Consider the following 25382-nt stretch of genomic DNA (forward strand, 5'->3'; position numbering starts at 1 on the left):
CCTCCCAGCAGAGGGGTTCCACCCTCGGGTCATTCCTGTGGCCTCCTCTGGCCCCGCTCCAGCAGGTCCATGTCTGTGCTGTGCTGAGGAGCCCAGAGCTGGACCCAGCACTGCAGGGGGGTCTCCCCAGAGCAGAGCGCAGCAGAGAGGCAGGATCCCCTCCCTCCACCTGCTGCCCACGCTGCTGGGGATGAGCCCTGCACATGTGTGGCTTCTGGGCTGCGAGTGTGCTTTGCCAGCTCATGTCCAGAAGAGGGAAGCGCCAGCTCCTACAAACCATCTCCAGTTTCTTCTAGGCCTCCCAGTTTCTTCAGACTTCTTTGTTTTCCAGCAAAAGGAAAACACCACTCATCCTTCTCGACTGAATTTACCACCCCAGCTGCCCAGCCTGCTGTGGGAAGTTTGGTGCATTTGCAGCCAGCAGAATGAGGCAGCAATGCAGCTCCTGACATTCAGCCCCAGGTAAGATGGTTTTAAGAAGATCACTGAAGAAGATCAACCTGCTCCCTGGGGAATAAGGGCCCTGCAGCAGCACCAGCACTGAGCTAATTGGTTAATGAGGCAGCTACACCTCTCAACAAAAGATCTGGGAAAACAATCTGGTTAACGTAATACAAGAGGTTAAACACAACAAAGCAGGAGGACTAAAGGCTTTTCTATCCTCAGATGTTGTTCCCCAAACAGCACTGATCAAAGGCTGCACTTACCTGTTTTTGTTTTCCAGCTCTGCAATCAGCTGTCTTTGCTGTTTATTGGCATCAAAGCTGAAACCCAGGTCTGTCGGTGGGCGAGGCTGGTGGATGAGGAACAGAGAAAAATTAGACAGAACATTCATTACCTGTAACCACAAATGACAGAGCCTGGATCCAGCTGCGTATCTCCTGAACACCGCGGTACAATAAGGGCATTTTCCCAGTGAGTCCTGATCTTTGTGATCTTGAATTTGGCACCACCAGCAGCCACCACCACTATTGAGGGGAGGGCTGGGCAATTAAACAAGGATCTCTGCTTGCTGGGAGAACCTGCTGGCGGCTGGGCTGGCTTGTGAAGAAACCAGTTATATGGACCAAGGAAAGAGAGCAACAAAAATGATAAGGTCTCGTACTGGTTCAGTGCATTTTTCCAGCAGAATCCTAAGGTGCTGCTGAGAAGGTATAGTACAACTCAGAACTACCCTTCTGGCCACCAGACACAAGATGTTGTCCATTCGGAGCTGGGGAGACATTTTATCATGGACAGGTCTCCCTGGCTAAGAAAGGCCTGAGGAACAATTTGGTTTGTAGGCCCTGCTTCTGACACCAGGGCATTACAGAATGACAGAAGGGTTGAAGGTTGGAAGGGGCCTCGGTGTAACTGACACGACTGACCAGTTCCCTGAAACAGTGCGTCACAAAGCCAAGGAGCCGCTGTCTGTCCCTGCACCCTGGTACAATCAGCTACAAGGACTGTACAATCGGTGCAGGTGACATGTTTCACCAGCATCCTCCAGAGCTTCCTGAGGCATCTGGGGCTCCAGCCTCAGCCCATGAACCTTTGTTCTACTGCAAAATAGGGCTGTGCCTATAAACCCCCAATCTCATCCTTAATCCCTTTCTTCATAAACTGTCCAAAGCCTGAAATCACCCTCATGACCTAAAGTACTCAAGCCCTTGGGAGAAAAGACAACACTGCAGAGAACTGAGAGGAGCCACATCCCTCATGCTGCTCACTTTCAAACATCGCTAGGCAAGAGGTCTCTTGCCAACAGTACAGTGGCCGTTTCGTGTTGACGGCTCAGTGTTCTCTTATTTGTTCTATCACTTCCAAGGGTCCATTTAGTTTTTTATTGTATCTCAGAATCACACGGGGTAGGAAAGGACCTTTTGAGATGGTTTAACTCAAGACCCTGGGTCTAAGCAATGTTGTGTTGCTCAGGACATTGTCCAGCTGGGTTTTGCATACCTCCATGGATGAAGACTCCACAACCTGTGAGCACTTACACCATAAGAACATTTTTTTCTTTCGTCTAAATGGAAGTGAGGTGGTGCCTGTTGCCTCCCGTCCTGTCACGGCACCGCTGAAGAGAGACTCGCTCCATCATTTCACTTGCAACCATCATGTACTAACACACAAGAAGACCCCCACAAGTCTCCTCAAGGCTAAACAAGACCAGAAAAAAATTTAGGCTGCTGATTCTTCACCAACATCTAAACTTTTCAGGTTCTTAAAGATGTTCAGCCTGAAGTTTTGCTAAGGGGATGATGCCCACGTGGGTGAAATAAAAAGTACCAGGCAGAGGGACGGGAATTCAATCATCCATGTCGTTAGTTGCTTAGTGTGGCCTCTGCCTTATTTTTAGCCTGGACTAATAAGCAATTCTCATCACGGATTGGGATTTACTCTCAGCCGAGAACTATCTGCAGCAGCAGGTGGTTTGTCCACAGCTGCACTGTTCTGCAGGGTGAAAGTGCTCAAGATTACCGATGTGGGCACCACAGTTATTTAATGACCACTATACACAAACCCATGGGTCTGTCCTACAGCCGGCTGGTGAGAAACAGCACTTCTTTCTCACCTCATCCATGCTACAAAGTGGACTCAGGATGAGACACGTCTGAGCTTTTGCATATTCAAAGAGTCACCTGAGACAGCGCTGAGCCTGCTGAAAAGACAACAGAGGTACGTGTCTAACTGCTGCTGCACTTGTCCAGGAAATAGCTGACACTGGTTCTAGAGCCATCTGATCGTGACTGGGTAATCAGACACAGCTCCAGCAGATGGGCACCCCGGGAGGCAGCGGTGTGAGAGGCAGTGGTAGGCAGGAGGCAGCCCTGGGATTCTGGCTTGTCCTCTCTGGGTTAGGCTTTTATTAAAAAAAAAAAAAATCCAATGGTGGTCTCATATGAAAAAATACTAACTTCCCAGGAGATGGAATTACAGCCTTGGGGTAAACACTGAGATTAGAAAAGAGAAAACACTGGAGACAATGTAGACAGACGTGTCGAGTAGCCGGGGCGTGGGGAAATTCATCAGAGTGCTTAAATAAACCCAAAGCAACCTCAGAGCTTCTGTGCTCATCTCTGAAAGCACCAAGTTTGATAAGGTGACACTGCAAATGCTAGAAATCCACCAAGCTCACACCTCAAAAAAACCTTAAGGTGGCACTTACGACTACAGAGCAGTCAACTCGGCCTCAGTTTTTGGGGAAAACCACAAAATAAAGCCGCTGGCAAACACTGAGGAGACGGGCTAAGGGATAGTATATCCAGGGGGGGTTAAGAACAAATCATGCCAGAGCAAACTACTTCCCTCCCACGGCAGAAAATCAAATCCTCTGTATGGGAGAGAAACTATGAACACAGCACACCTTCACCTCAGCAAAGCTGACATCCTCGTGTGGGATCTTACAGCTGTTCTCTTACATTTGCCTTTCTCTTAGACTCAATGTTCTCATTATTATCATGGATGATGGCATAAAGTATCTACTTCTTACATCTGCAGACTGTGGCAAGCTCCTACTGCTTTATAGGACAAGAGAAAATATAAAATATAGTAAAAAACAAAATTATTTGAGAAATGGGAGAAAGTGTTTGAAAGAAGAGGTTGCTTTCTACTGAGAGAAGCGTAAAGTCTCACATTTGCTTTTGACACATCAGCTACACAAACAGCCCACGGACAAGACAGCAGTTCAGCAAAAATGAAGAGAAGATTGAGAGGAGACAAGCTCAGAAACACTAAATCCACACCATGTGTTGCAGAGAGGTAAGTAAACATTGTTCTCCACAGTCCCTGAGACAGGAGGAGGGGCAGGGGGCTCAAACTGAAGCATTGCCTCAGGATTCAGGGAAAACTTATTGGGAGATGAATTTAGACACTGGAATGAAGTCCCTCCAGGGATCCCATCAGGATTGGGCTCCATCCATTGAGGTGATTTAAAATAACGTGGATAAGCACCTGCCTAAGAATGGTTTATGGGCTGCTGAGCTGAGCCATGGTGGGAAATGCCTGGAGGCACGTCCTAGGTTCAGAGCCAGGGAAATGACCAAGCTGTCAGGGCACTCCAGCTTCAGAACCTACAGAACACCTGGTCTGGGTGACAAAGAGGATTTAATGACAGTGGTTAATCAAGTCCCCAAAGCCATTGCGCTCCTCCATCCCCTGATTTGGAAGAAATGTCAAAGAACTGTAAAGCTCGTGTCTCACGGGCATGAGATTCCAGGTTCCTTGGTGCGAGGACCTCATGGCGTCAAGGAGAGCCTGCACCAGTACTTCACTGCCCATCACTGTGGCATCGCATGTTCTTTATGACCAACAAAGAAGAAGAGGAAACAAATAACAAGAACGGATCGTGTAACTGGTGTAACTAGGAGAAGAAGAAATGATCCAAGAACCGTGTTGCAGATTTATCCTGCAAAGATGTACAACAGGAAAGCTGTTTACTTGTTCATTCTTTCTCTGAAAAATACATATTAAATAATGCCTAAAGCCTAAAAGAAAAGTTACACGGACTATTACAAATATTACTGAGGTTGTAGGTAGCTTTAATGAGATGAGATGATGATGGGCTTTTAGCAGTGCTTAATGCTGAGGGAAGAGCAGCAACCACTCTCTTTCCAAAAAGGAGCAACGTGGGCAAGAACCTAATTATCGTAACTCATCCGTATAACTCAACCTAATTATCCACTCATCCACAATCGAGTATTATCCCATATTTATTAGGCGCTCGTGCTTTTCTCAGCAGTAAGGCTGCACAGGTCAGCAGAGACCTGCCAAGAGCACACGGTCCCCGTGGATTTTTGCTCCTGCTGCCTGCCATGGTGGGTCACTCCCCATCAAGAGACATGGGGAAGCAGTAGCATGGCTGGCTCAGAGACCAGACACCAACCTGTGCTCGTAGGAATCGACCTGTCCAGGCGCATCGGCAGGAGCTCAGGAGGATCTGGCAGTGTCCTGACAGGGGAAAACAGGGAAAAACCAGCCGAGGCAGAGCAGGTGGGAGAGGAAAGGAGGGAAGTATTGGCTTCGAGAAAGGGAAGTGTTGTGCAGGACACTGGGATGCTCTATATATGTGGCTGCACATACATATATTCACCTAAAATACACGTCATCAGCCCTTCTCTTAAAGGACAGTACTGAGGCAGGAGCTGGTACATACATGGAAGGGATTTTGTAATGGAAAGGAGCCAAGAGGGATGGGGACGTGGGAGATCATCTTCAGCCCCTGCTTTTACCACCAAGATGATGCTTGGTAGGAAACACAGGATTATGTCTTACCTCAGATGGATAATCTGGGCAGATCAGCAGAGGGAGACAAGCAGATGAAGCTGTGATTCAAACGAGGCTTGGCTTGCTTTCTTCATTTCTTCACTTAAACCATCTAGTCACCTCCTGCTCGTCTCTTGCTCTCCAGCCAACGGCTTGAGCAGAGCCAGCCAACAGCGATTTCAACGCACAGCCCTCTGCTGTGACCAAACTGCCGAGGCCGAGCATAGCCCTGGGCAACTGCACTTCAACCAAAGGGACTTTGTCTCCTGAAGGCTGGCTTGAAGACAACGAGAGTGGCCCAGCCAGAGCCTGTCTGTGCGGACACAGACTGTGCCGCTGTCTAGCAGCACGTAGTTGAGCTGGTTGCCATCATTCTGCATGACTGGGCAACCAACGCACACAGGCCTAGAGCCTTTGCCTTCCTTCTCCTCCCTCCCTGTCTATGTTTCTTCTTTAAGAAGAAAGAGACTTGGATTTCAAGAACTAACCCCAGTGGCAGGGCTGGAAATAACCACATCAACCTCTCTCGAGTCTTCCCAGCAATACTGGCCTATCTTGGCTTTAAAATCTCCTCTGACAAACACTCCTTATGGGTGTTTGTTTCCATTCTCCACTTTCATTAAGACCCAGATTCACAGAAAAATACAGGTGGGAAGGAACCTCCAGAGGTTTCTAGACCATGCGCTGCTTGAAGCAGGACCAACTCATAGTAGTTGCTCAACAGCTTGTCTAGTTGAGCTCTGAATGCCTTCAAGGAGGAAGATTCCAGTTCTTCTCTGGACAACCTCTTGGACAGCCTATTTGACCATTATCATGGTGAAAAAGATTTTCTTAATATATAGTTTGAATTTCCCTTCTTGAAACTTCTGTTTCTGTTGCTTCTTGTCCTTTCTGTAGTGGGTTGACCTTGGCCAGCCAACAGGTCCCCATATGCCTGGCTCGTCAGATAGGAGCAGAGAGCAGTAAGATCCTCCTTTACCGTCTCTTCTCCATCCCAACACACCCAGCTCTCTCAGCTTCTCCTCATATGCTGTGTACTACAGCCACCAACCATCTTAGTGGTCTCTGCTGAGCTTGCTCCAGTATGTCCATGTCTTTCTTCTATTGCAGAGCCCCAAACCACACATACCAGCCTCACCAGCTCTGAGCAGAGGAGCAAAGTCCCTTTCCTTGGCCAGTGACGCTCGCTTTCCTGGCCGCATTCTTCCCAGCGGTGGCTGCCGCAGCAGTAAAGCCTGAAGCAAACTACTCACGGGGCGTATTTGCTATGGTCTTGTCATTCCTGACTCCTCTTCCACTTCTCTTGATCACCAGCAAATCTTATCAATTCCCTTGGTAGAGCACTACTTTTGATGGTATTGAAAATCTTCCTACTGCAGACTGTGGTAGGAAGTGCCCTCAAATCCCTTGTGAAGCGCTCTTCAAACCCTCTTCCCATCTCCGCATCTCCTGTTACCATTTAACCTGCCATGTTTCATGGCCTTCCTTTTCTTTCCCTCTGGGCAAGCTTTCCTTGCCCTGAGTGCCATCCTTTCCCTGGACATCCTCCTCAGCCTTCCCACTGACCCATGAAAAAAGGGGTTTGTAGGCTTTTTTTTTCTTGCTGAATTTTGACACACAGATTTCCTGAGCTTCTGATACAAGATTTTTAACAGCCTCCAGGCGGCTTGCAGGCTCCCTGCTGATTGGACTGATCCCTTGGTCTAATAGATTCATTCTTACATAGTTCACTTTCTTAAAACGGAGTATCTACATATAGATTCACATGGTGTGCTCTCTCCTGCTGTTAAAGCAAAGTGCGTCACACCACTGGGATGTGGTCGGGTGCACCACTCAGGACCAAACTCTCATCTTCTTGTGTATTTGAAAACTGGCTGTTCAAACCAACAGCATTTATTGCGTTCCAAAGTGTTTCTCCCTCCGCAAAGGCAGTGATCTCACCTAACGTTTCCTGATCACCACCCCCATCTAACCAGGGGGTCAGTACTTTCCATTATTAAGAAATTGGAGTTTTATTAAGAAGTTTAATTAAGAAGTTGGAATTCCAGCCCTAAGGACTCTGCAGAAGTTCTCTTTTCCTCTGATATTTTACGCTGGTACACTCTGTGTGTCTTTACGCACGATGCCATTCCCATGCCTGCACCTCCTGCCCTACCAGACCTGTTCAGCTGGTAGCCTGGCTACCACAGACACGATGAGCACCTTTCACAACCAGTATTGTCACTCTTTACTTGTCTCATACTATCAGAAACAGTCCTGTCACAAGTAAGAATCCTTCCACCACCTTCCAGAGTGAAACTGGTTCAGCACTTACTGCCTGGACGGCTTTTATTTGATATGAAGATCACAGTGAAATCCCCTTCTCTTCCATATAAACCGAGAGGTTTGTGCTTTACTGCTCTAATATTCCCATAGTCCTGGAGGATGGAAGACTTCAGAAACACCAATTTACCATTTGATGGAGATAATGGGAACCGACAGTTTAAAATGTTTAAAGACATAATGATTTTTAATTCAAGTTTTACAAAAGGGAAGTATCTGGTTACATCCGTATGACAAAGTCAGATTATTGGCTGAACACGGACTGAAGGAAATGAGGAGGAGGCGTAAGTCTACCTGGCTGGGGGGGACTTGGAAGTACTTACACGACAAGTATGTAACAAAAAGGTGAGTGAGGGCCCTAGAGTAACGGTCTTCTCTGGCCACACTAACGTGGAATCACAGAATCACCGTACCATTTGGGCTGGAAAAGCCCTTTCAGCTCCTCAAGTCCCCCTGTTCCCCCAGCACTGCCAGGTCCCCACTAATGCATCCCTCAGCACCACAGGAGCTCCTACAGCAATTGTCTGTTAAAGCAGTATTTAGTTTTACCAGTTTAAAACTGGTTGGGTGCTTCCTTTGGTGTCTTCCTTTGTACGAGACTGCAACCACAGAAAACACCTCCCTCTGTCGCACTCGGGCTCCGTTCCTCTGGAACAAATATATTCCATAACATTTGTCCCATGATCTGTTCTCCTCAGGTATCCAGATATTTTCCTCTTCTCTAGACTAAGCAGGACTAATTTGCTTGTTCTCTTGGTTCCTCTGACCTCATTTCTGATAATTTGTGATAATTTGTGTTGCTGTTGCCCTGCTCCTCCCTCACTGCCGAGGGATGCGGTATTTCTGCTGAGCACGAGGAGAGCGCGCTGCTCCTTCGCATCAGCCGCATTAACCAAACCCGACAATTTCACCATGCTCTGAGCACTAAACCACTCGTCAGGCTCTGACAAAGACCTTCCATGCTCCGCGGGCGGCAAAGAGGGATGAACGTTCACTTACGGCATTGCTGGCTTCGGCTGCCAGGCGGGCGGCGTATCTGGCGATCAGCCGGTGCTCCTCGTCCAGCCGGCCAGGGCTGTCCAGGACGCTGCAGGGAAAAGCCACAACACCCCATTAGTACCTGCCACCTCTAGTTATTACTAGCAGGGATGACAGAGAAGAGGATGAATTACTGCAAAGAGACAGTGATGGGGAAGAGAAGGGTCATGCTGGAAATAGTCTACATCATTCCCGTCCTTATTCGGCTTCCAAAGAGGGGCTGCTCCCAGGACTTTCTGCCTAGGAGCGTTCTCTCCAGGATTCACACACTCCAGTTTTCAATTATTAAAATAATTGGTTTTAAACCTCTCATAAATCATCAGAAACAAGTTTAATTTGTTTCTGAGGAGCTTTCCTGCCAACCCTTTTGTTTATGCGAGGTAAAAGGGGAGAAATGGCTGAATGAGGAAGGAGAAAAGATTTGTCCTCAGGAGCTGTAGGACGACAAGTGTCCAAGTTGGGATGATTTCCAGGAGGAAGAGTGGGGGAACCATCCTGACCTGAGAACAACATCAACCTAAATGCAAATAGTACTTTGCAAATCAGCCTGACTTACACCTCGCTTCCTATCATCTTACAACACCCAAATGAACAAAATGTGGTGATCTGAGACTCGGTCCTTCGCCCCTCAGTGAGGAGAGAGTGAAACAGTTCCAGCTGCCTTGTGTGGCCTCACGCAGACAGGCTGGAGCTGTGCTGAAAGAGGTATTAGAAAATATTGCCAGTAATCATCAACAAAGCAGAGGAGAAGGAGGAGAAGCAGAGAAGAAGGAGGAGAAGGAGAGGAGAAGGAGGAGAAGCAGAGGCAGCGAACGGGGCAGGTCCCCAGGAAAGGCAGCACCCAGATCCTTCTCACATTCCACAGCAGCACCAGCCCCGCTCTGTGTATTAACCACTCACACGGGCTATCTAGCCTGGGAACCCCGTCAGTGCTGCACCCGTTTCTGCTGCTCACAACCACCGTTTGAATTAGAAATACACAGTGGGACAAATGCCCATCTCCAGCTGTATTAACCAAACCAGTTAGATCCAGTGCTGCAGTGGCCTTGCCACAGGGAAAAGCCACATCAAAGAGCAACTTTTAAAGTCAACACCAGCCGGACGAGCTACGAGCTGCTCGATGTCCCAGTGCTGCACCGAGCTCTCAGCACGGTCTCCCAGTAAAATGGAACCAGTTAGATAAACCAGACCATCACTAACTGAAAACCACCCGGATTAAGGTGGAAACAACCAGGGTGCTTCCTGCTGCAGCGCAGCCTCTCCACCCAGCCCCCGGCCCTTAGATGGGGGGTTCACAGCCACCACACTGGCTCTAGCAAAGTGCAGGGTCAGGATCACACCCAGACAGCAGCAGAGACACACAGTGCCCGTGTGTGTCCTGCACAGCAGGAGTTACTTCTAGGCCACACCACCACTTCACAAGATAACTGACACTGCTTTAGGCTTCATTTTATATTTTTTACACCAACATTGTTTAAATTTCAGAGACTCAGGTTTATTTAAAGACCCAGATCTACACTGGGTACATTACTTAAAAACATCGATTAATTTTTGTAACACCAAATTAAACAGTTTGATCTCTTTTAAGGCTCTGCAATCTGCCAGGTGATGTTTGAGGTGCTGCAGAACCGCTGGACTGAGTTCAACTGATGTACGACTACAGCTGACGCAGTCTGGCCGACCTGGAGTATAAATGGCACCGTTACGCCTCTGCCTTTTGGCTGCTGGATGGAGACCTGAAGAAAGACCTTCAACTGAACAGTGCAAGGGAAAAAGCTGGCAAAAGGTGAGGTAAACCAGCAGGCAACAGGTTAGAGAGAAATAGCAGAGGCTTCACACTAGCCCTGACGAACTTCTCGCACGCCTTCATGCTGATTCATTCCTGACTGTTTTTATTGTTGAAGGATGATGATCTTTCCCATCTCACTTTCTGAATTTGAGTTGGTTTTGTTTACCTTTCTTCTGCATTTTTGACTGTAAGTTTTTTTTCAGCTTTTCTAGGAGCGCAGATCATTCCATCCCCTCTATCCTTCCGTGGTCTGATATCTCCTAACACCTCTCCCAGTTCCTGAAGCTATTACCTCTTCTGATCCAAGTGAATTAGAAAACAGCTATTGACAATTTGTCACCATCTAGAAAACCTTTAATTAAAAAAAAAATCCTTTTGCATTTGCTTTTAGAACTATTGTACAGTTTGAAGGACGTGGAGTTTCAGTCCATCTCCTGGCCCTCCTGAGTATTCTTTAACATAAAATAATTTGAACAAACCACTACCACAACCCCCAACTCTGCCAGATTAACAGAGAGGGCATCAAACCACCTACAAACCACCAGGAAGTTCCTGATATTGCTTCATGAAGGAAAACTCACTTCCTTCTAGCTCTAATTTCTGTGGAGCCATTGCAAAGGATTCCTACCCTGATAAGCCTTCCTGGACAGGAGCCCTGTGGAGATCCCTGGGACAGCAGCAGTGAACTGTGAACCTCCTCCTGGTTACACCAGCCCCATGCATATCCAGTGTTGAGAGGTCCCAGGGTGACAGCCGCAAGGACAGCAGCTCAAGGCGACCAGGAAAGGTAGCAAAGGGAAAGAATAAGCCCAGCTTCAGCCTGGAGCTTCGAAGTGAGGAAAGTACGTGAGAGAGTTCAAAGGTTTTCACAGCAGCAGTGTTTGGGAAAGGCAATATTAGAGATGTCCCCATCTTAAAGATACTGTGCCAGGTGCTTCAGGTCTGTTTTGACAATGTTGTGCTGCTTCTACAGCACCAATCAGTCAATCCGTGAGCTCTCCCGCTTCTTCCTTCGGAGGTGGGACATGGATAACACAGGAGAAGGGTATGGCAAGGGAAGGCTTTGACACGCACAAGGAAGTGTCACCTCTGGGACAGCCTGGCTCTGCTGCAGAGCCACTAAGACAAAACAAACCGACTGGAGTCACAGAACGTGACCAGTCAAGGATGTAAGAGAAGGTGATACAGCACGGCAGGAGATTGGAGGTCTTAAGCTCCTTCCAAAACTGCTTGGAAATTCATGATGCTGCAAAGTGGCAGAGGACAGCAGAGGGCATGGCTTACTCTCTTACAGTGCTGCCTGAAGGGCCACATGTCCCAGAGGCAACTGATGGTGAGCCAAGAGTGAGGATCTTAGGGACACAATAAGAAAAGTGACTTTTCCCTTTCATTCTCCTTTAAAACCAGGAGTGCTGCAGACAACTGCAGTTCAGAGTCAGGAATTTAAAGAGAACCAAATCCAACCAGCCAAGCAGCTAACCACCCATCCATCCTTCGACCTAGACAGAACCACAGAATCACAGAATCGTTTGGGTTGGAAAAGCCCTTTCAGGTCCTCAACTCCCAGTGCTCCCCCAGCACTGCCAGGTCCCCACTAACCCCTGTCCCTCAGCACCACCTCCACACGGCTGGGAAACCCCTCCAGGGATGGGGACTCCACCAACCAAAAGTAAACCACATAAACCCTGTGGCCATGAAAATAACAACACCTCAGGTAGGGCTGCTTCATCTTACTGGTGGAAAGTGGAGCTGCAATTGAAGCGCCACAGGGGTGGGGGAAAAGCCTCCCTGATGAATGACATGGAACACAAGTTATGGGTGCTGAGCTTGAGAAACGTGTGACTGACAGCTCTCCAAGGGGTACAGTACAACTCCTCTCTTTCTGAGTGCAGGGTGAAACTCGCTCCCTCTGCAGCTGCCTTTGCCTCCAGCGCACCCTTTAGGGCGGGGATTTTCTATTATTTCTTTGGAAAGCACTTAACCAATTTGGTTTCCAATTTACAGTAGGTAAAAAAAAAGAAAAATATGTTCTTGTAAGATAAACAAAGTCCACTGCACTCTATTTGCTGTACTCCTTATGTAGCTTGGACGGACCTTTTGGTTGGAAGACATCAGAGAATTAATTTTTAATATGATGAAAATATCTCAGGGATCCAGTTCGCCATGGCTTAAAGGCTGTCAATGTCTGGCTGATGCTGGGTGATAAAGAGAGAAGGCAAGTACACACAAAATCAGTGCCTGGAAGTGGGAGAAAGGTAAGTTCAGATTGGCAGTGGGGCCCTTATCTAAAAGAGTCAACACTGTCCTGTCACCAGGACAGACTGCCAGGGAAACGAGAGGCTCCTCCAGCATGGTGTGCTCTGAAAGCAGGGTGGACTGGGTGAGCTTTAAGGTCCCTTCCCACCCAAATCAGTCTGTGATGATTCAATGAATTTGGACAGTTTCCTGCTGGTGACAGACAAGATTCCTGAATGGTCACGGAGAGCAAGATTCTCTAATCCGTTTGGAATGACGATCACCAGTTCATGTAAGGGACAGTGTATCACAGGCGGTGGGCGCATTGAGGTGGGAATGGACACAAACTCATCCCTTCTTCCCTGATGTTTCCCCCATGCACATCCCCCATGCACTCATACATCTGTATTCGTGCATTTTCAGAAGGTTTTGGAGAATACTACACACATTTGCCTCCGTTTGCCAACAGAGGCCAAATCCCTTTGACTGGGACATCCCTGCCCAGAGGAAGCAGCGTCCCCGTCCCTGTCCCCGCTCCGGGAACGTTCTCCTAACACTAACCGTGCCCTGCGCTGCAGCCGGCTCACATAGGTCGCTATCAGAGCGTGCTCGTCAGCCAACGGGCTGGCAGGATCCGGGGCACACTGAGACCTGGTGGCAATGAAGGCAAAAGAGAGCAAACAAAACAGAATGTGAATACAAAGCAAATAATTAATGACCGTTAACGAAACAAACAGTGACAAATTAAAACAAATGGATGAGTAACTAAAAATGTAAATATGGTTCTGTAAGTCACACGAAAAGGACAACTTCTGTAGTTAAACATCACAACGGAGATCGGAGAAACATTTGGGTACCAAACGTGGTGGATCAGGGGAGCGTCCCCATCACCCTGGGAGAGTGGGTGCCCCAAATAGCCCAAAGCACGATGGGCTGCAGGTATCACCGTGTCTAAAACCAGAACCAAAAGCGGCCAGTCTCTTTTTTCCCCGTTATTATTATGAGAGAAAGAAAAGATGAGGAAAATGATAAAACCCTAAAAAATCAGTGGTTGGTATCAACAGAACTACCTGCTAAAGGGGGTTCAGTAAATGACGTATTTATTTTGCGTTGAGGACTCACAAAAATCAAGCTACTGCAGTTTTGGGTGTTTCTGTGAGTGGAAGTTGAATGCAGCAGTATTGGCCAGAAGTGATCCCCTGTACACGACTTCGTCTACATGGTACAGTGAAAACCTGCTGGTTTCCACCACGCTTGCCACAGCAGCAGCTTCAAACCCCTCAGAGAACACAACGCAGCTCTCTTTTCACCCCAGGCACCACACACACAGGCAGCAGCATTCTCTTCTCTGGCCCAAACCAGCATCACGTCAGTCCTGCTCTGCTGGGTTTGCCCCTGCCCACGTGAAGCTTTGCCCACGGGACCCCAGTCTGCTGTTGTGCCACATGACATGGTGCTGGTGTAGAGAAAGCTCCGCTCTGTACTAGGAGGGAAGTCCTGCGCAGAGATGAGATCACACTGTTACTTTAAAAATGATTCCCCAATGTATTTCAGCATAACAGGCATTTCTTCCTAAAATTCAAGGCACAAGAAATCCTGTTTTTCATTTTTCTGTCAGCTCTTCCTGAATTTACAACCTGCAGTTAATTCCTTCTCCATGCATAACCGGGAGGTGTTTGTTTCAGAGTCTTTTCTAAACATGGCATTTATTGCTTTCAGCATCAATATACCGACACTATGAGAACAGAATTCACATTTTTTAGACATACAAACTCTTTTCTTCTCTGCTATGTGCAGCAACATGTCAGGGAAATCAGCCAGCGGCAGAATGAGACCTTATAAAAAGAAGGTGAAATGGAATTACCCACATCAACCCCCCTGGGCAATGAGCAACCTTTGGAATAATGGGTTTGTAATAAGTGAGAGGCTTAACATGAACCACCACACAGAGGAATTTTTAAGCAATCTGCACTTCGTGAAACCCGACTACGAGCAAGTGCTGGAAAGCTTTGTTTTAGATCCGTCCTAGAGCAGGTGTGTCGCTGCCACCGCAGCGGCTCCGGGACCTTCTTCATTGTCAGGCAGCACACGTGCTCTTCTGGAAAGGCAAACCCCAGCAGAAGTGACTATAGCTGTAACCCAGAATGGCAAGAGCTTTACCCACAATCACAACTCCTGGCTTTGGAAGAAAAATAAGAGTTAGTTAAATTGAGGGGAGTCTGAACACAGCACGCAGCTGACTTCCATTCACCTTCTGAACACGGGTAAGCTTACCTGGTGTCCCCCATCCCCGAGAACAACACTCAGAGCAGCTCTAAACCCTAGAAAATCCCCAAACGCAGAGGGAATGTACGTGCTGACAATGTCCTCTCTGCCTCCTCCCAGGGTGGCACTAAGAATTCCCCACATCCGTGTGTGTTCCAGCTGCTTTCCTTCGGTGGGTGCAGCGATATGGAACAGTGGGTAAAGGCACCATCAGGGTTTTGAGTAGAGGAAAAAGAGGGTTACAGGGGTGGGACGCTCCATCCATCACTGAAAGAAACAGATGCACCCTGGGAAAAACTCACAGCATCATGGAATCATTTGCTTGGAAAAGACCTTCTGCTGACACGTACCACTCACTCTTGTTTCCATAGGACTGTCCCTCCATTGAATTCAGCTCCTCTGGGAAACCCTGAGGTAACTGTTCGGAGCTTATTTCTTTGTAAAATACAGTTTGCTCTGTGCCTCTGCTTCCCTCGCCCTCCCAGGAATGTTTCCTGTGCCAGGGACCCAAACCTGCAGCATCACCAGCCACCAGGGCTGAGCTGGGATGGCCTGGGCTGAGCTGGGCATTGCCTGGGCTGAGCTGGGCATCGTCGGGGCAGAGCTGGGCATTGCCTGCGCTGAGCTGGGTACCAGTCTCTAGCCCACCCCTCTCCTCAAAGCGGGGGTCAAAGGGATGAGACAGGAGATGTCTTCCTGAGATGTTCCTGGAAGGGGCACTGCGGTACTGGGAAACGGATCTGCAGGATCCGGGGAATGCTGCACTGGGAGCAGACCCCATGGGATCCCAGCCAACACCTGCTCCCTCTCTGTAGGAAAACTGATATTTTTTTTCTCTGATTGCCAGTTTTGAACTGGTGTTGGACCCACTAACAGCAGGTTTAACCAGTCCACGTTTCCCCGGTTTGTCTATGACTCCATCTCACACGGGATGGTGTCAAAAGCTCTATGAGTCAACATGGCTTAAATTCGTGCTTCCCCCTCCCTCGTGAGGAGCCCACCCGGGCAGCACCACCCAACTCCCACTCCTTGACACGATTTCTTTTCCACATTGACATGTCAGCTATTTTTATTCCCTACCCCTCTAGGTGAGCACAGGCGGATTGTTTTACACCGTGTTCCATTCATTGTCAAAAAAACCGCCTTTGGAAAGTTACTATTTATCCCACACTTTGAGTTGTATCTCCAGCTTCCATGGAAATGTTCAACTATCTCCCAGAATCATGCCTGGCCCTTACCAGGGCCAGAGTTTGGGCAGCATCAAACACGCTGCTGAGGGCTTGGTTTGTTCTGCTTTTAAAAGAAAGGAATATATCCCTGGGGCACAAACTCTGACCTACCCTATAAGCCCAGGAGGGACAAATCTCTGACCTACCCTATAACCCTTGGATGGACAAATCTCTGACCTACCCTATAACCCCTGGATGGACCACGGTTTGGCTCTGGGTGCTCAGTCATACCTGGGGCTCAAGTACTTAACTGTAATTTTACCCTCTAAACCTGGCTCTGCAGCTTTATAAGCAACTCAATAAAATACTGTGGTATTTAACTGGTGAGTTTGGTGTCTTACATTAATTTCTGTTCTGAAAATCTACCAGGAAAGCCAAGTAAAATGGACAATTTATTTAAAATCCTGTAATTTACAGCAAGAAATTCTGGCAAACTTATATTACACTGGCTCATGACTTCGTAAACCTTTACAAAATGGAACGCGGCTGCTCTGGCTACTGAGGAGGGGCAGTTCTGAAGCTCACCTCTGTACTCACCAGGAATGTATCCTTTGGATGTGGTTTTTAGTACTACCTTCTACCTCAGGAGCCTTGCAGAGGAAGGAGTATATATTGTGTATCTTAGGCTTTGATCTTAATGTTCTGTCGAATACGTGCACTGAATCAAAGTACCCTGGGCACTCTAACCATGCTTTGTTTCTGTCACAGTATATTGATTTCTGTCACACTACTTTCCCCCATGATTGATTCAAATAGATGTGCAGGTCAAAAAGGGTAATTACCACCATTCTCTGCATGACAGAGATGATGGAATTGAGCACGGTGAGTTCTGAACCGAAGCCACAGCTCTGACTGACTGGCAACACCCTGTTCAGACCTGAATCTGGCTCCAAGTCATGGGGAAGCTGCCACGTTCCTTGAACACTCCAACCAACCTTCCAATACCTTCAGACACCAACTGCCAGGAAACTTTCACCAAATACAAGGAAGAACATGTGAAAGTGAAAAAATTAAAGTATTGGCATCATAGTGTGACCAGTTGGTTGAGGGAAGGGACCCTTCCTCTCTCCTCAGCACTGGGTCCAGGTCTGGGCTCCCCAGCACGAGGGGGACATGGACAGACTGGAGAGAGCCCAGCGAGGGGCCACCGAGATGGTGAAGGACTGGAGCATCTCTGCTGGTTGGAGAGGCTGGGGGAGCGGGGACTGCTCAGCCGGGAGCAGAGGGGGCTCAGGGGGTGGGATCCAGGGCTGGAAACACCCGCAGGGTGCAGAGAGGACACAGAGCCAGGCTCTGCCAGTGTGCCCAGTGCCAGGACCAGAGGCAACAAGTACAAAATCAGAAATTCCATCTGAATACAAACCCCCACTTTTTTCCCATAAGGGTGGTCAATGGCCCAGGCTGCCCAGAGAGGCTGCAGAGTCTCCGTGGATATTAAAACCCCAACTGGACATAGTCCTGTGCAACCTCCTCCAACTGACCCTGTTTTGGATCTTCAGAAGATCTCAAGAGGTCCCTCCCAACCTCAACCAGTCTGAGATTTCTGTGACTGTGTTGTATAAACAGTGAGGTGAACCGGGCTGACAAACCTCGGAGCAGGAAAAGGTCAGGGAGTGAGGAACAAAAAAAGTGCAGGCAAAACATAGTGAAAAAGAACTGAAGAAACAAAGGGTTTGAATGTAGTGAGAGAGGAGATAGAGAGCAAATCCAAACGCTTGGACCCAACAGTCCTGTGACCATCAGGAGCTAGAGGGAGGAAGAACTGGAATGAATGAGAAATACCACTTCAGCAGCATGGACGGTAACGAAGCAGCACTATTGGGGAAAGGGAAAAACGGCAGGAGAGGTGGAAGCAGCTGATGGGAGAAGTGATGTAAAGACAGACCAGACAGAGAGGGTTAGAAGGTCTCGTCAAAGCAGCTTCAGGAGTAAGCACAGCTATCTGGCCCCCAGGTCCTGCGTCTCCTGTTCCTACCCAGTGCCCAACGAGGCGCTTGCTGACTGCGGATGGTGAGACCTGCCCACCCTCCTAGCTCCAGACCATCCACACACTGACAGCAAGAGAGAAACACCTTTCACAGCCAGGCTCCAAACCCCAGACTTCTATGATGTTTTATTCACGTATTTTCCTCTTGATGCTGAATCTTACAGATCCTTCAGAGCAATGTATACACGTCCCAACTATTCCCCTTGGAGACACTTTCTGACCACTTTTTCCTCCCCATCAAACTCTCCATGCTCTCAACTAACAGATCTTCCTCAATCCACATCCCGCAGAGTCACAGCTGCAGCCAGAGGACTTTAAACCAGTCAAATACCTAGAGACATCAGGTATTGGTTTAAGTAGTAAGTACTGAAACACAGATTTTTTTTGTTCGAAACCATTAGACTGACTCATTATGCTGACCCTTGTCCTCACCCTTCCTTCCTCCTTGCTATCCCTTTTACCTCATTGTAAACCTCACTGAGCGAGGTTCCATGTGAGCTGGGATCACCCTTGTCTCTAGACAAAGATGTATTTTTATCCCTTTTCTAGAAAGAAAGTCTATTTTGGGATCATGTAGGTATATTTAAGGTATTACGGCACAAACATGCCTGACCACCCCGGCTGTCTGGTGTCAGCTGCCACAGCCCACCCAGGCTCATGCTACCAAACTCTCTTCTCCAAACCCGTTTGTGGGTGAAACTACAGCTGGGTCTGGGATCACTAGAGGTCACAGAGGTCTAAGAAGCAGAAGGTAAGAAAATGACTGTACTCCACTGGTGACAAAGAAGAATGTCAGAGCGGACACTACCAGCAGTTCCAGCTGCTTTCAAGTGGAATTGGTGACTGGATGCTGGAAGGAGATGTCAGAAAGATGGATGTGGACACGGGAACAAAGAAGAGAAAAGGCACACTGGAAATTGTCGGAAGATAAATTAATGTATCCGAGCAAATCAAAACCACCCTGGGCTACAGAACCTACTAGACCACAGGGCAGCATCAAGGACATCGATGTGAAATACATCAGTGCCGAGCTGAAGGCAGAGAGAAGGTTCTGAAGGTCTGATCAAAGAGCTGGAAGTCCCCAGTCATGCATCCATTTGGGAACCCAGAGAAAGACAGGACTCGGGGGGCAATCAACGGTCCTGGAGACGGCAAAAGTAAACAGGGACCAACACAAATAGAGGCAGGAGGAGTATGAGGGACTAGGAAGAGCAGATAATCAGTGACAGCAGGAGCTGAAGACCGAAAAAAATCTGGGTCAGAGTTAGTAGAAATAAAACCTCTCAGACAGGAAGAAAGGTTTTTGAATATTGCCTAGGCAGATGTCACCATACCCCTTTCACCCTCAGTTCTTAATTTGCAAATAATTTCCTTTTTAAGCCGCAAGAACATGTTTCATCTGTCTAAATCCAGAGTCTCCAGGCTCCTTAGAAAAAAAGACAACTGTATTTTGTGGTATTGTAGGCAGCAAATATGGTGACTGCTTTTACAGGTAGAGACGTAGACAGATCTTTGAGGAATAAATTGAGGATGACCACCCGTCATCTCACAGAGAAACACATCAACGAGAGCAATATACAACATGTTTAAGTTCTGACATGGGTCTGCAGTGTAAAAGATGCCGCATAACCCATGGGCTGACCACGGCTGCTGAGAACCAAACAACGGAGAAGGGTGTTTGAGGAGGGAACACATGGCAATGACCTCACTGAGGACAGGTCGTCTTTGGGAACAGGATGACTGAAAGAAGAACAGTGGACATTGACCACAACAGAAGGAAAAACAATCAGTCCATTCCTGAGGCGATTTAAAATAAATTGAGTAGAAGAAATAACATGTGATGGGCTTGGCCCGGTCCTGCAGGAGAGCCACAATCACCTCCATTTGGCTGTGGAGACCAGAGAAACACTGTGTATCACGGGTAACACATAGAGGTGAGGCTGCACCGAAATTTCCCCTTGTAAATGTCTCACCACGTGCACAGAACTCCCGTCTCCCACACCTCATCCCACACCATCAGACGTAAACGTGCCATCGAATCCACTGGCTGTTTTCACATGGACGCTTACACTATGCAAGGTGAAAAACATCAAAGCTGTGATGTGACACAGGAAAACGTGAAAAAACCTCACAGCCGAGCCTGGCCGCAGCTACTTCTGCTCCCAGAAACCCCCAATTACCAGAAAAAACAACTTCTGACCTCATTCTGTCTCTAGTATTTGAGAGACAGCAGAAAGCTCCCTGCCTCGCGCAAAACCCAGTTACGGAAATGGTGGGATCTGGAGTGTACTGCCCTGCTGGATACTGTCCCACTGAGAGCAGAGGATGAGGAGGCTGGAAACGCCTGTGGTTCCTCTGAGAGACGTGCATGGACTGTAGAGGAGCATTGCCAGTTGGGTTGCTTGTTTTCCACTTTTCAGTTCACAAAAGAAGGGAGCTCAGGCATTAAAATCCTGTTCTTTCAACTCAGCCTCAGTCCCCACAGAACAGTTGCCAAAGGGAGGTTATTCTCATGTGTTTAACAGCAGGAAATCGCAAAAGGAGGTTTCCATCCCTCCCTGCCCCTCAGTGGGGCCAGTCACGGGAAGAGCGAGAAGCTCTGCAGTGGAGCTGGCCCCCATCCTGTCTGTTGGCACCTCTTGTGCTATGAATGGATGAAACCAACACGAGATCATCGAATCACAGACTGGTTTGGGTGGGAAGGGACCTTCCAAGCTCAGCCAGTCCAACCCCCTGCAGGGAGCAGGGACATCTGCAACTAGAGCAGGTTGAGCAGAGCCCCAAGGGACAACCTGACCTCCAGTGGTGCCAGGGATGGGGCTTCTCTCACCTCTCAGGGCAACCTGGGCCAGGGTCTCCCCACCCTCAGCAGAAACAGTTTCTCCCTTCTCTCTCTCCTCTCAATCTCCCTCTTCCAGCATCACCCATCACCCTTGTCCTGTCCCAACAGACCCTGCTCAAAAGCCCCTCCCCAGCTTTCTCAGAGGCCCCTTGAAGCACTCAAAGGCTGCACTAAGGTCTCCCCGCAGCCTTCTCTGCTCCAGGCTGAACACCCCCAGCTCTCTCCCCTGTGCTCCCAGCAGAGGGGTTCCACCCTCGGGTCATTCCTGTGGCCTCCTCCGGCCCCGCTCCAGCAGGTCCATGTCTGTGCTGTGCTGAGGAGCCCAGAGCTGGACCCAGCCCTGCAGGGGGGTCTCCCCAGAGCGGAGCGCAGCAGAGGGGCAGGATCCCCTCCCTCCACCTGTTGGCCACAGCCCTTCTTCCCCAGGACTGAGGTCAGTGGTTCTGTGTTAGCTGTGACAGCTATAGCTTTATCTGTGTCTCTTCATTTATATCTATATACCTGTAAATCTCTTTCTACACAAAGCCCTGTGAGCAGCGATTCCCAGCAGCACATGGATGCCACTGAAGAACAACAGGAGCAGCTTTCTTTTCCCCACCACATCCTATACAGGATCCATTTACGATTCCTTCCAACTTTGCCTTCAATTAAATGGATCCACACTTGCTCATCTCTTGGGGACAGAAAGCAGAGCAAACCAAACCACTTTACTCTTGGATTATTTTGCTGGTGGAAGCTGGAATACCTTAGAGTTAAGTGAGAAGGTTTGCTGTAGGTATGAAACAAACATAGAACGCTCTGCCAAATGGGAAGGGTTTAGGCAGGACACTCCCTTTTGCCCCTACACAGAAATCAAACCAGTGGTGGTCTTCTACACCATGGATTAACCTAGAGCAGGGGTAACTGTAGTGAATCTTGGGGAGCACACTGTAAACAGACACATGGGAGCCGACACAACAGACAGAGAAGAAACGTTCCCTGTTCCTCCTCACCTCACTCTATCACACCGGGATGGTTCCCAGGCTTAAAGAAATGGAGTGTACCTGGACACCACAGACACGTAATTCCATGCTCTCATGAAGCGACATAAGAGGTGAACTGAGAATGCTCCAAGGCTTTCAGTGGCTCACTCAGTGCACTGAAAGTCTCAAAATACTTGGAGATCTTTTAGTTTTCATGCATGCTCCTAAATCCACAGATCCTGAAACCATCCAGTGTGACTGGCCAGATGCAGAGGTTATGCAGAAGTCCGTGGACCTTGGGATGCCCTTCTATGCAAGGCTAAAGACCTGCAACTGGATGAGTATTTGCAACCTTGCCATCGAATCGCATCTCCACCTTCCTTGATAACCTAAACAGGTAATGCTCCTTTAGCATCTCATTTCCAGCACTTAGATGTAGCTCTCTTCATTAATTTTGTGGTGTTTCCATATTCTTTCTGAAATACATGGCTGGAGCCAAACTGTCAGTAGTACCAAGTAGACCCTGGAAAGCAGCATTTCTTTGGTCTGTATGGACACGGCCTGGCTAGGATAATCTGTGCTACTTCACAAGTGCTTTTCAGTGCAGTTCAGCTGAGCCACACCAGCAGGCACACACTTGCCAAGATGGACACAGCTTGGAGCGTACAAATCCATCATCTGAAATGCTTCCTCCGACCATTCCCTACAGAACCTGCGCTGAACCCATACAGAAGCTCTGCTGAAGGCTTGGATTCTTTGTTACTACAGGATTAAACCCAAACCAACTCTGGTCAGACATGGACGGGTGCACGCAGCTACCACAGCTGGGTATTTTGCAAAGAATGGAGTCACTAAACAGTGTCTGAATGACAATACCTTTAGAGAGATGGGCCTGGTCCCACCACCGGCCTCAGGCACATCCCCAGGGGCTTGTGGTGCAGTTTGTGTTCTGCAAGCTGAGAGGAGGAGGAGGAGCTGGAATGATGGAGGCAAACATTACTACCTGAACCTGAGGCAGCCTGTCCACAACCCCCAGGGCCAGGAAAAGACTAACACCCTGTTCATTCCTTGGAAAAAGCAAGTTCAGAGAGAAGCATCCTCCTCCCATGAACTCCTGCAGAACCTACAGGATGACAAAATCTTGTAGTAACAAGAATTCTGAAAGGGGGATCCTTGAAGAGGGATGAGGTAGGATCTTGGTAAGAGATGGGTACTAACACGGGTGTGGTGATCCCAGATGATTTGCTGTCTGCGAGTTCTCATGATGCCTGACTAAATACGATGCTTGAAAACAGGATGATTTCTGGCCTCTTGAAGATTGGTTCTGGGCTGGTCTACCACCATTCCACACCTCAGCGAATGTCTCGCTTCTCAGGGAAAGTAAACTGCAGACAAAGGATGACACAACCATCATTTTGCAGAAACAGGTCGTTTCTTTGGTGTTTACTCCATGTTTTTTCCAACTCCTTTCCTTAGCCCTTGCTGCGGATGGTATCGGTGTGTGCTACAGAGGTCTTCATCCTGAGTTACCTCAGTGCAGCCTTTGAGTTGCCGAGGGAATGGCTGGTGTATCGGACTGCAGAAAGTTCTGAGCTCTCAGATGGGAAGTCACCTCCAGCTATGAGCATGTTACTCAAAATACGAGCTGCTTGCATCAGCTGGTATGTTTTTCAGTAATGACTGTCACCAAGGATTGTCCCCAGTGGCTGAGGACACTTCACTTCAAATTCAGCAAAAGGCGTGTTCACAGAATTATAGAACAGCCAAAGTCAGAAGGGACCTCACAAGATCATCTGGTCCAGCCTGTCACGGGAGAGGGAGTCCAGATAACATCATCTAACACCTCGTCAAATCCCACCTGGGAAAACTCCAGTGACTTCACCAAATCCCACATCTGAAGTCACACACCATATCGCATGTTCTGTAGCGTCTGCAGACTCGACATGGAATGGTTTACTGACAGAGCTGGAAATACTTTTAACACAGCCAGCTCAGACCTGCAGACACCATGGACTTAACTTCGTCAGGGAAGTAGAAGGAATGTACACGGGTCTTTGCTGAGTTGTCTGAAGGGCTGCTGTGGAACATGAGGGGGTGGCTCTCCTCTGGAGCACCACCTTGTCACTACAGTCATGACCGTTCGGTTTCTCCTCCCCTGCAGGAACATTTACTCATTCACAGCTTTGGACAAGTGAAGTCTCCAGTGCACCACCCTGCTGCTGCTCTCCCTAACATTGGTCACCAAGAAAGAAACATGCCAACACAGTATTCAGCCAGTGCATCAGTTTTCACACCTCTAACTAAGTAAATGTGATCCCAAATTCACCTCAAACTTAAATGCCTCCAGCAGACATGGGCAACTTGAAGGAGCTTTGACAGCTTGGCTGTGTGTGTGGAGAACCAGAGCTGACACCATTAAGTGCGATGTCTCCAGCAGAACAGAATGTCCCTTTGGGAGCAGAGGACCTATGATACAAGACCAGTCTTTCTCAGAGCAGCTCTGGACATAATGCTCTATTCAAAGAGAAAAACAAACATCTCCTTAGTGCTCCTAAGATATTTCTTCACTCATGCTCGTGTCGCATCTACTCCAATAAAAGAAAATCACTCTTCAGGGAGGATGAAATGAAGCCCTGCAAACAAATCCACGGCATTACAGAACCTGCACGCTCGTTTTGAAGGGCCAGTGTTATTTCAAACACGTTAGAAGAGTCCTAGTGACACAAAATCTGTCTTTTCTCACCTCTCACAGAAATAAACAACCGGTATCGCCAGGCACACGCACCTTTTTGTTGGCGTAGGTGCTCCAGAAGACATGTGGGTCACCATGGTGTCGTTCATGTTAGTCAGAGGCCGAGGAGGGCTGCAACAGAAATATTTTTTCCAGTTAGTGATTTTAAAAAAAAACCAAACAAACCAACAATAAGGAAACAAACCAGGGCTGGGTAAAGGACATTGCTGTGCTCTGTGCCAACAGCAGCTCAGCAGCAGAAACTGCTTCGCACAAAGAGGCTGGAAGAGCTTGGTCCACCCCAGCCTAATGGCTTTTCACAGTTCCTGTGTTACACTAAAACGAAATAAAACTAACATTTGTGATTCCTGAACTGACCTCTGGCTTTGTCTAGTTGTTCGAGCAAACGTAGGAACCACTCAAATTAGGGCAATTGTTTGTCGCATTTAAAGAAATTACGCAAAGGTTTATTATGACACACAATTATTTACACAACCACCACATCCACCCTGCGTACTTTCTTGGAACACGGAATAAATTCTTCACAGGTTCACATCTGCCGTCAGACGAGAACACTGACTTCCAGTGGGATTCACTGCAGATAATCCTGACATTAATTCCTGTCCGCTTGTTTCCTACAGCACAAGGGAGTGGAAGGCATTTGACCTGACAGCGTGTGCAGCTTCTGCCTTCCCTGCTGCCCCCAGCTCCCCCTTCCCACGTGTGAACACCAGGAAC

At 48.2% G+C, this 25382-nt stretch overlaps 1 protein-coding gene across 1 annotated transcript in view; it reads right to left on the reverse strand.

The window, feature by feature from the left end:
* Positions 1-25382, reverse strand: part of LOC104491581 (dystrobrevin beta-like) — a gene marked incomplete at both ends in the record, with an annotated part of 59334 nt that overhangs the window by 12497 nt on the left and 21455 nt on the right. The window contains 4 exons of the mRNA XM_010134028.1: positions 708-793; positions 8566-8653; positions 13190-13279; positions 24699-24776. Of these exons, the coding sequence (XP_010132330.1) occupies positions 708-793; positions 8566-8653; positions 13190-13279; positions 24699-24776 (342 nt within the window). The remainder of the gene's footprint in view (positions 1-707; positions 794-8565; positions 8654-13189; positions 13280-24698; positions 24777-25382) is intronic.

The sequence above is a fragment of the Buceros rhinoceros genome, unplaced genomic scaffold (assembly GCF_000710305.1).
Source record: "Buceros rhinoceros silvestris isolate BGI_N320 unplaced genomic scaffold, ASM71030v1 scaffold4504, whole genome shotgun sequence".
In the NCBI taxonomy this organism is placed as follows: Eukaryota; Metazoa; Chordata; class Aves; order Bucerotiformes; family Bucerotidae; genus Buceros; species Buceros rhinoceros.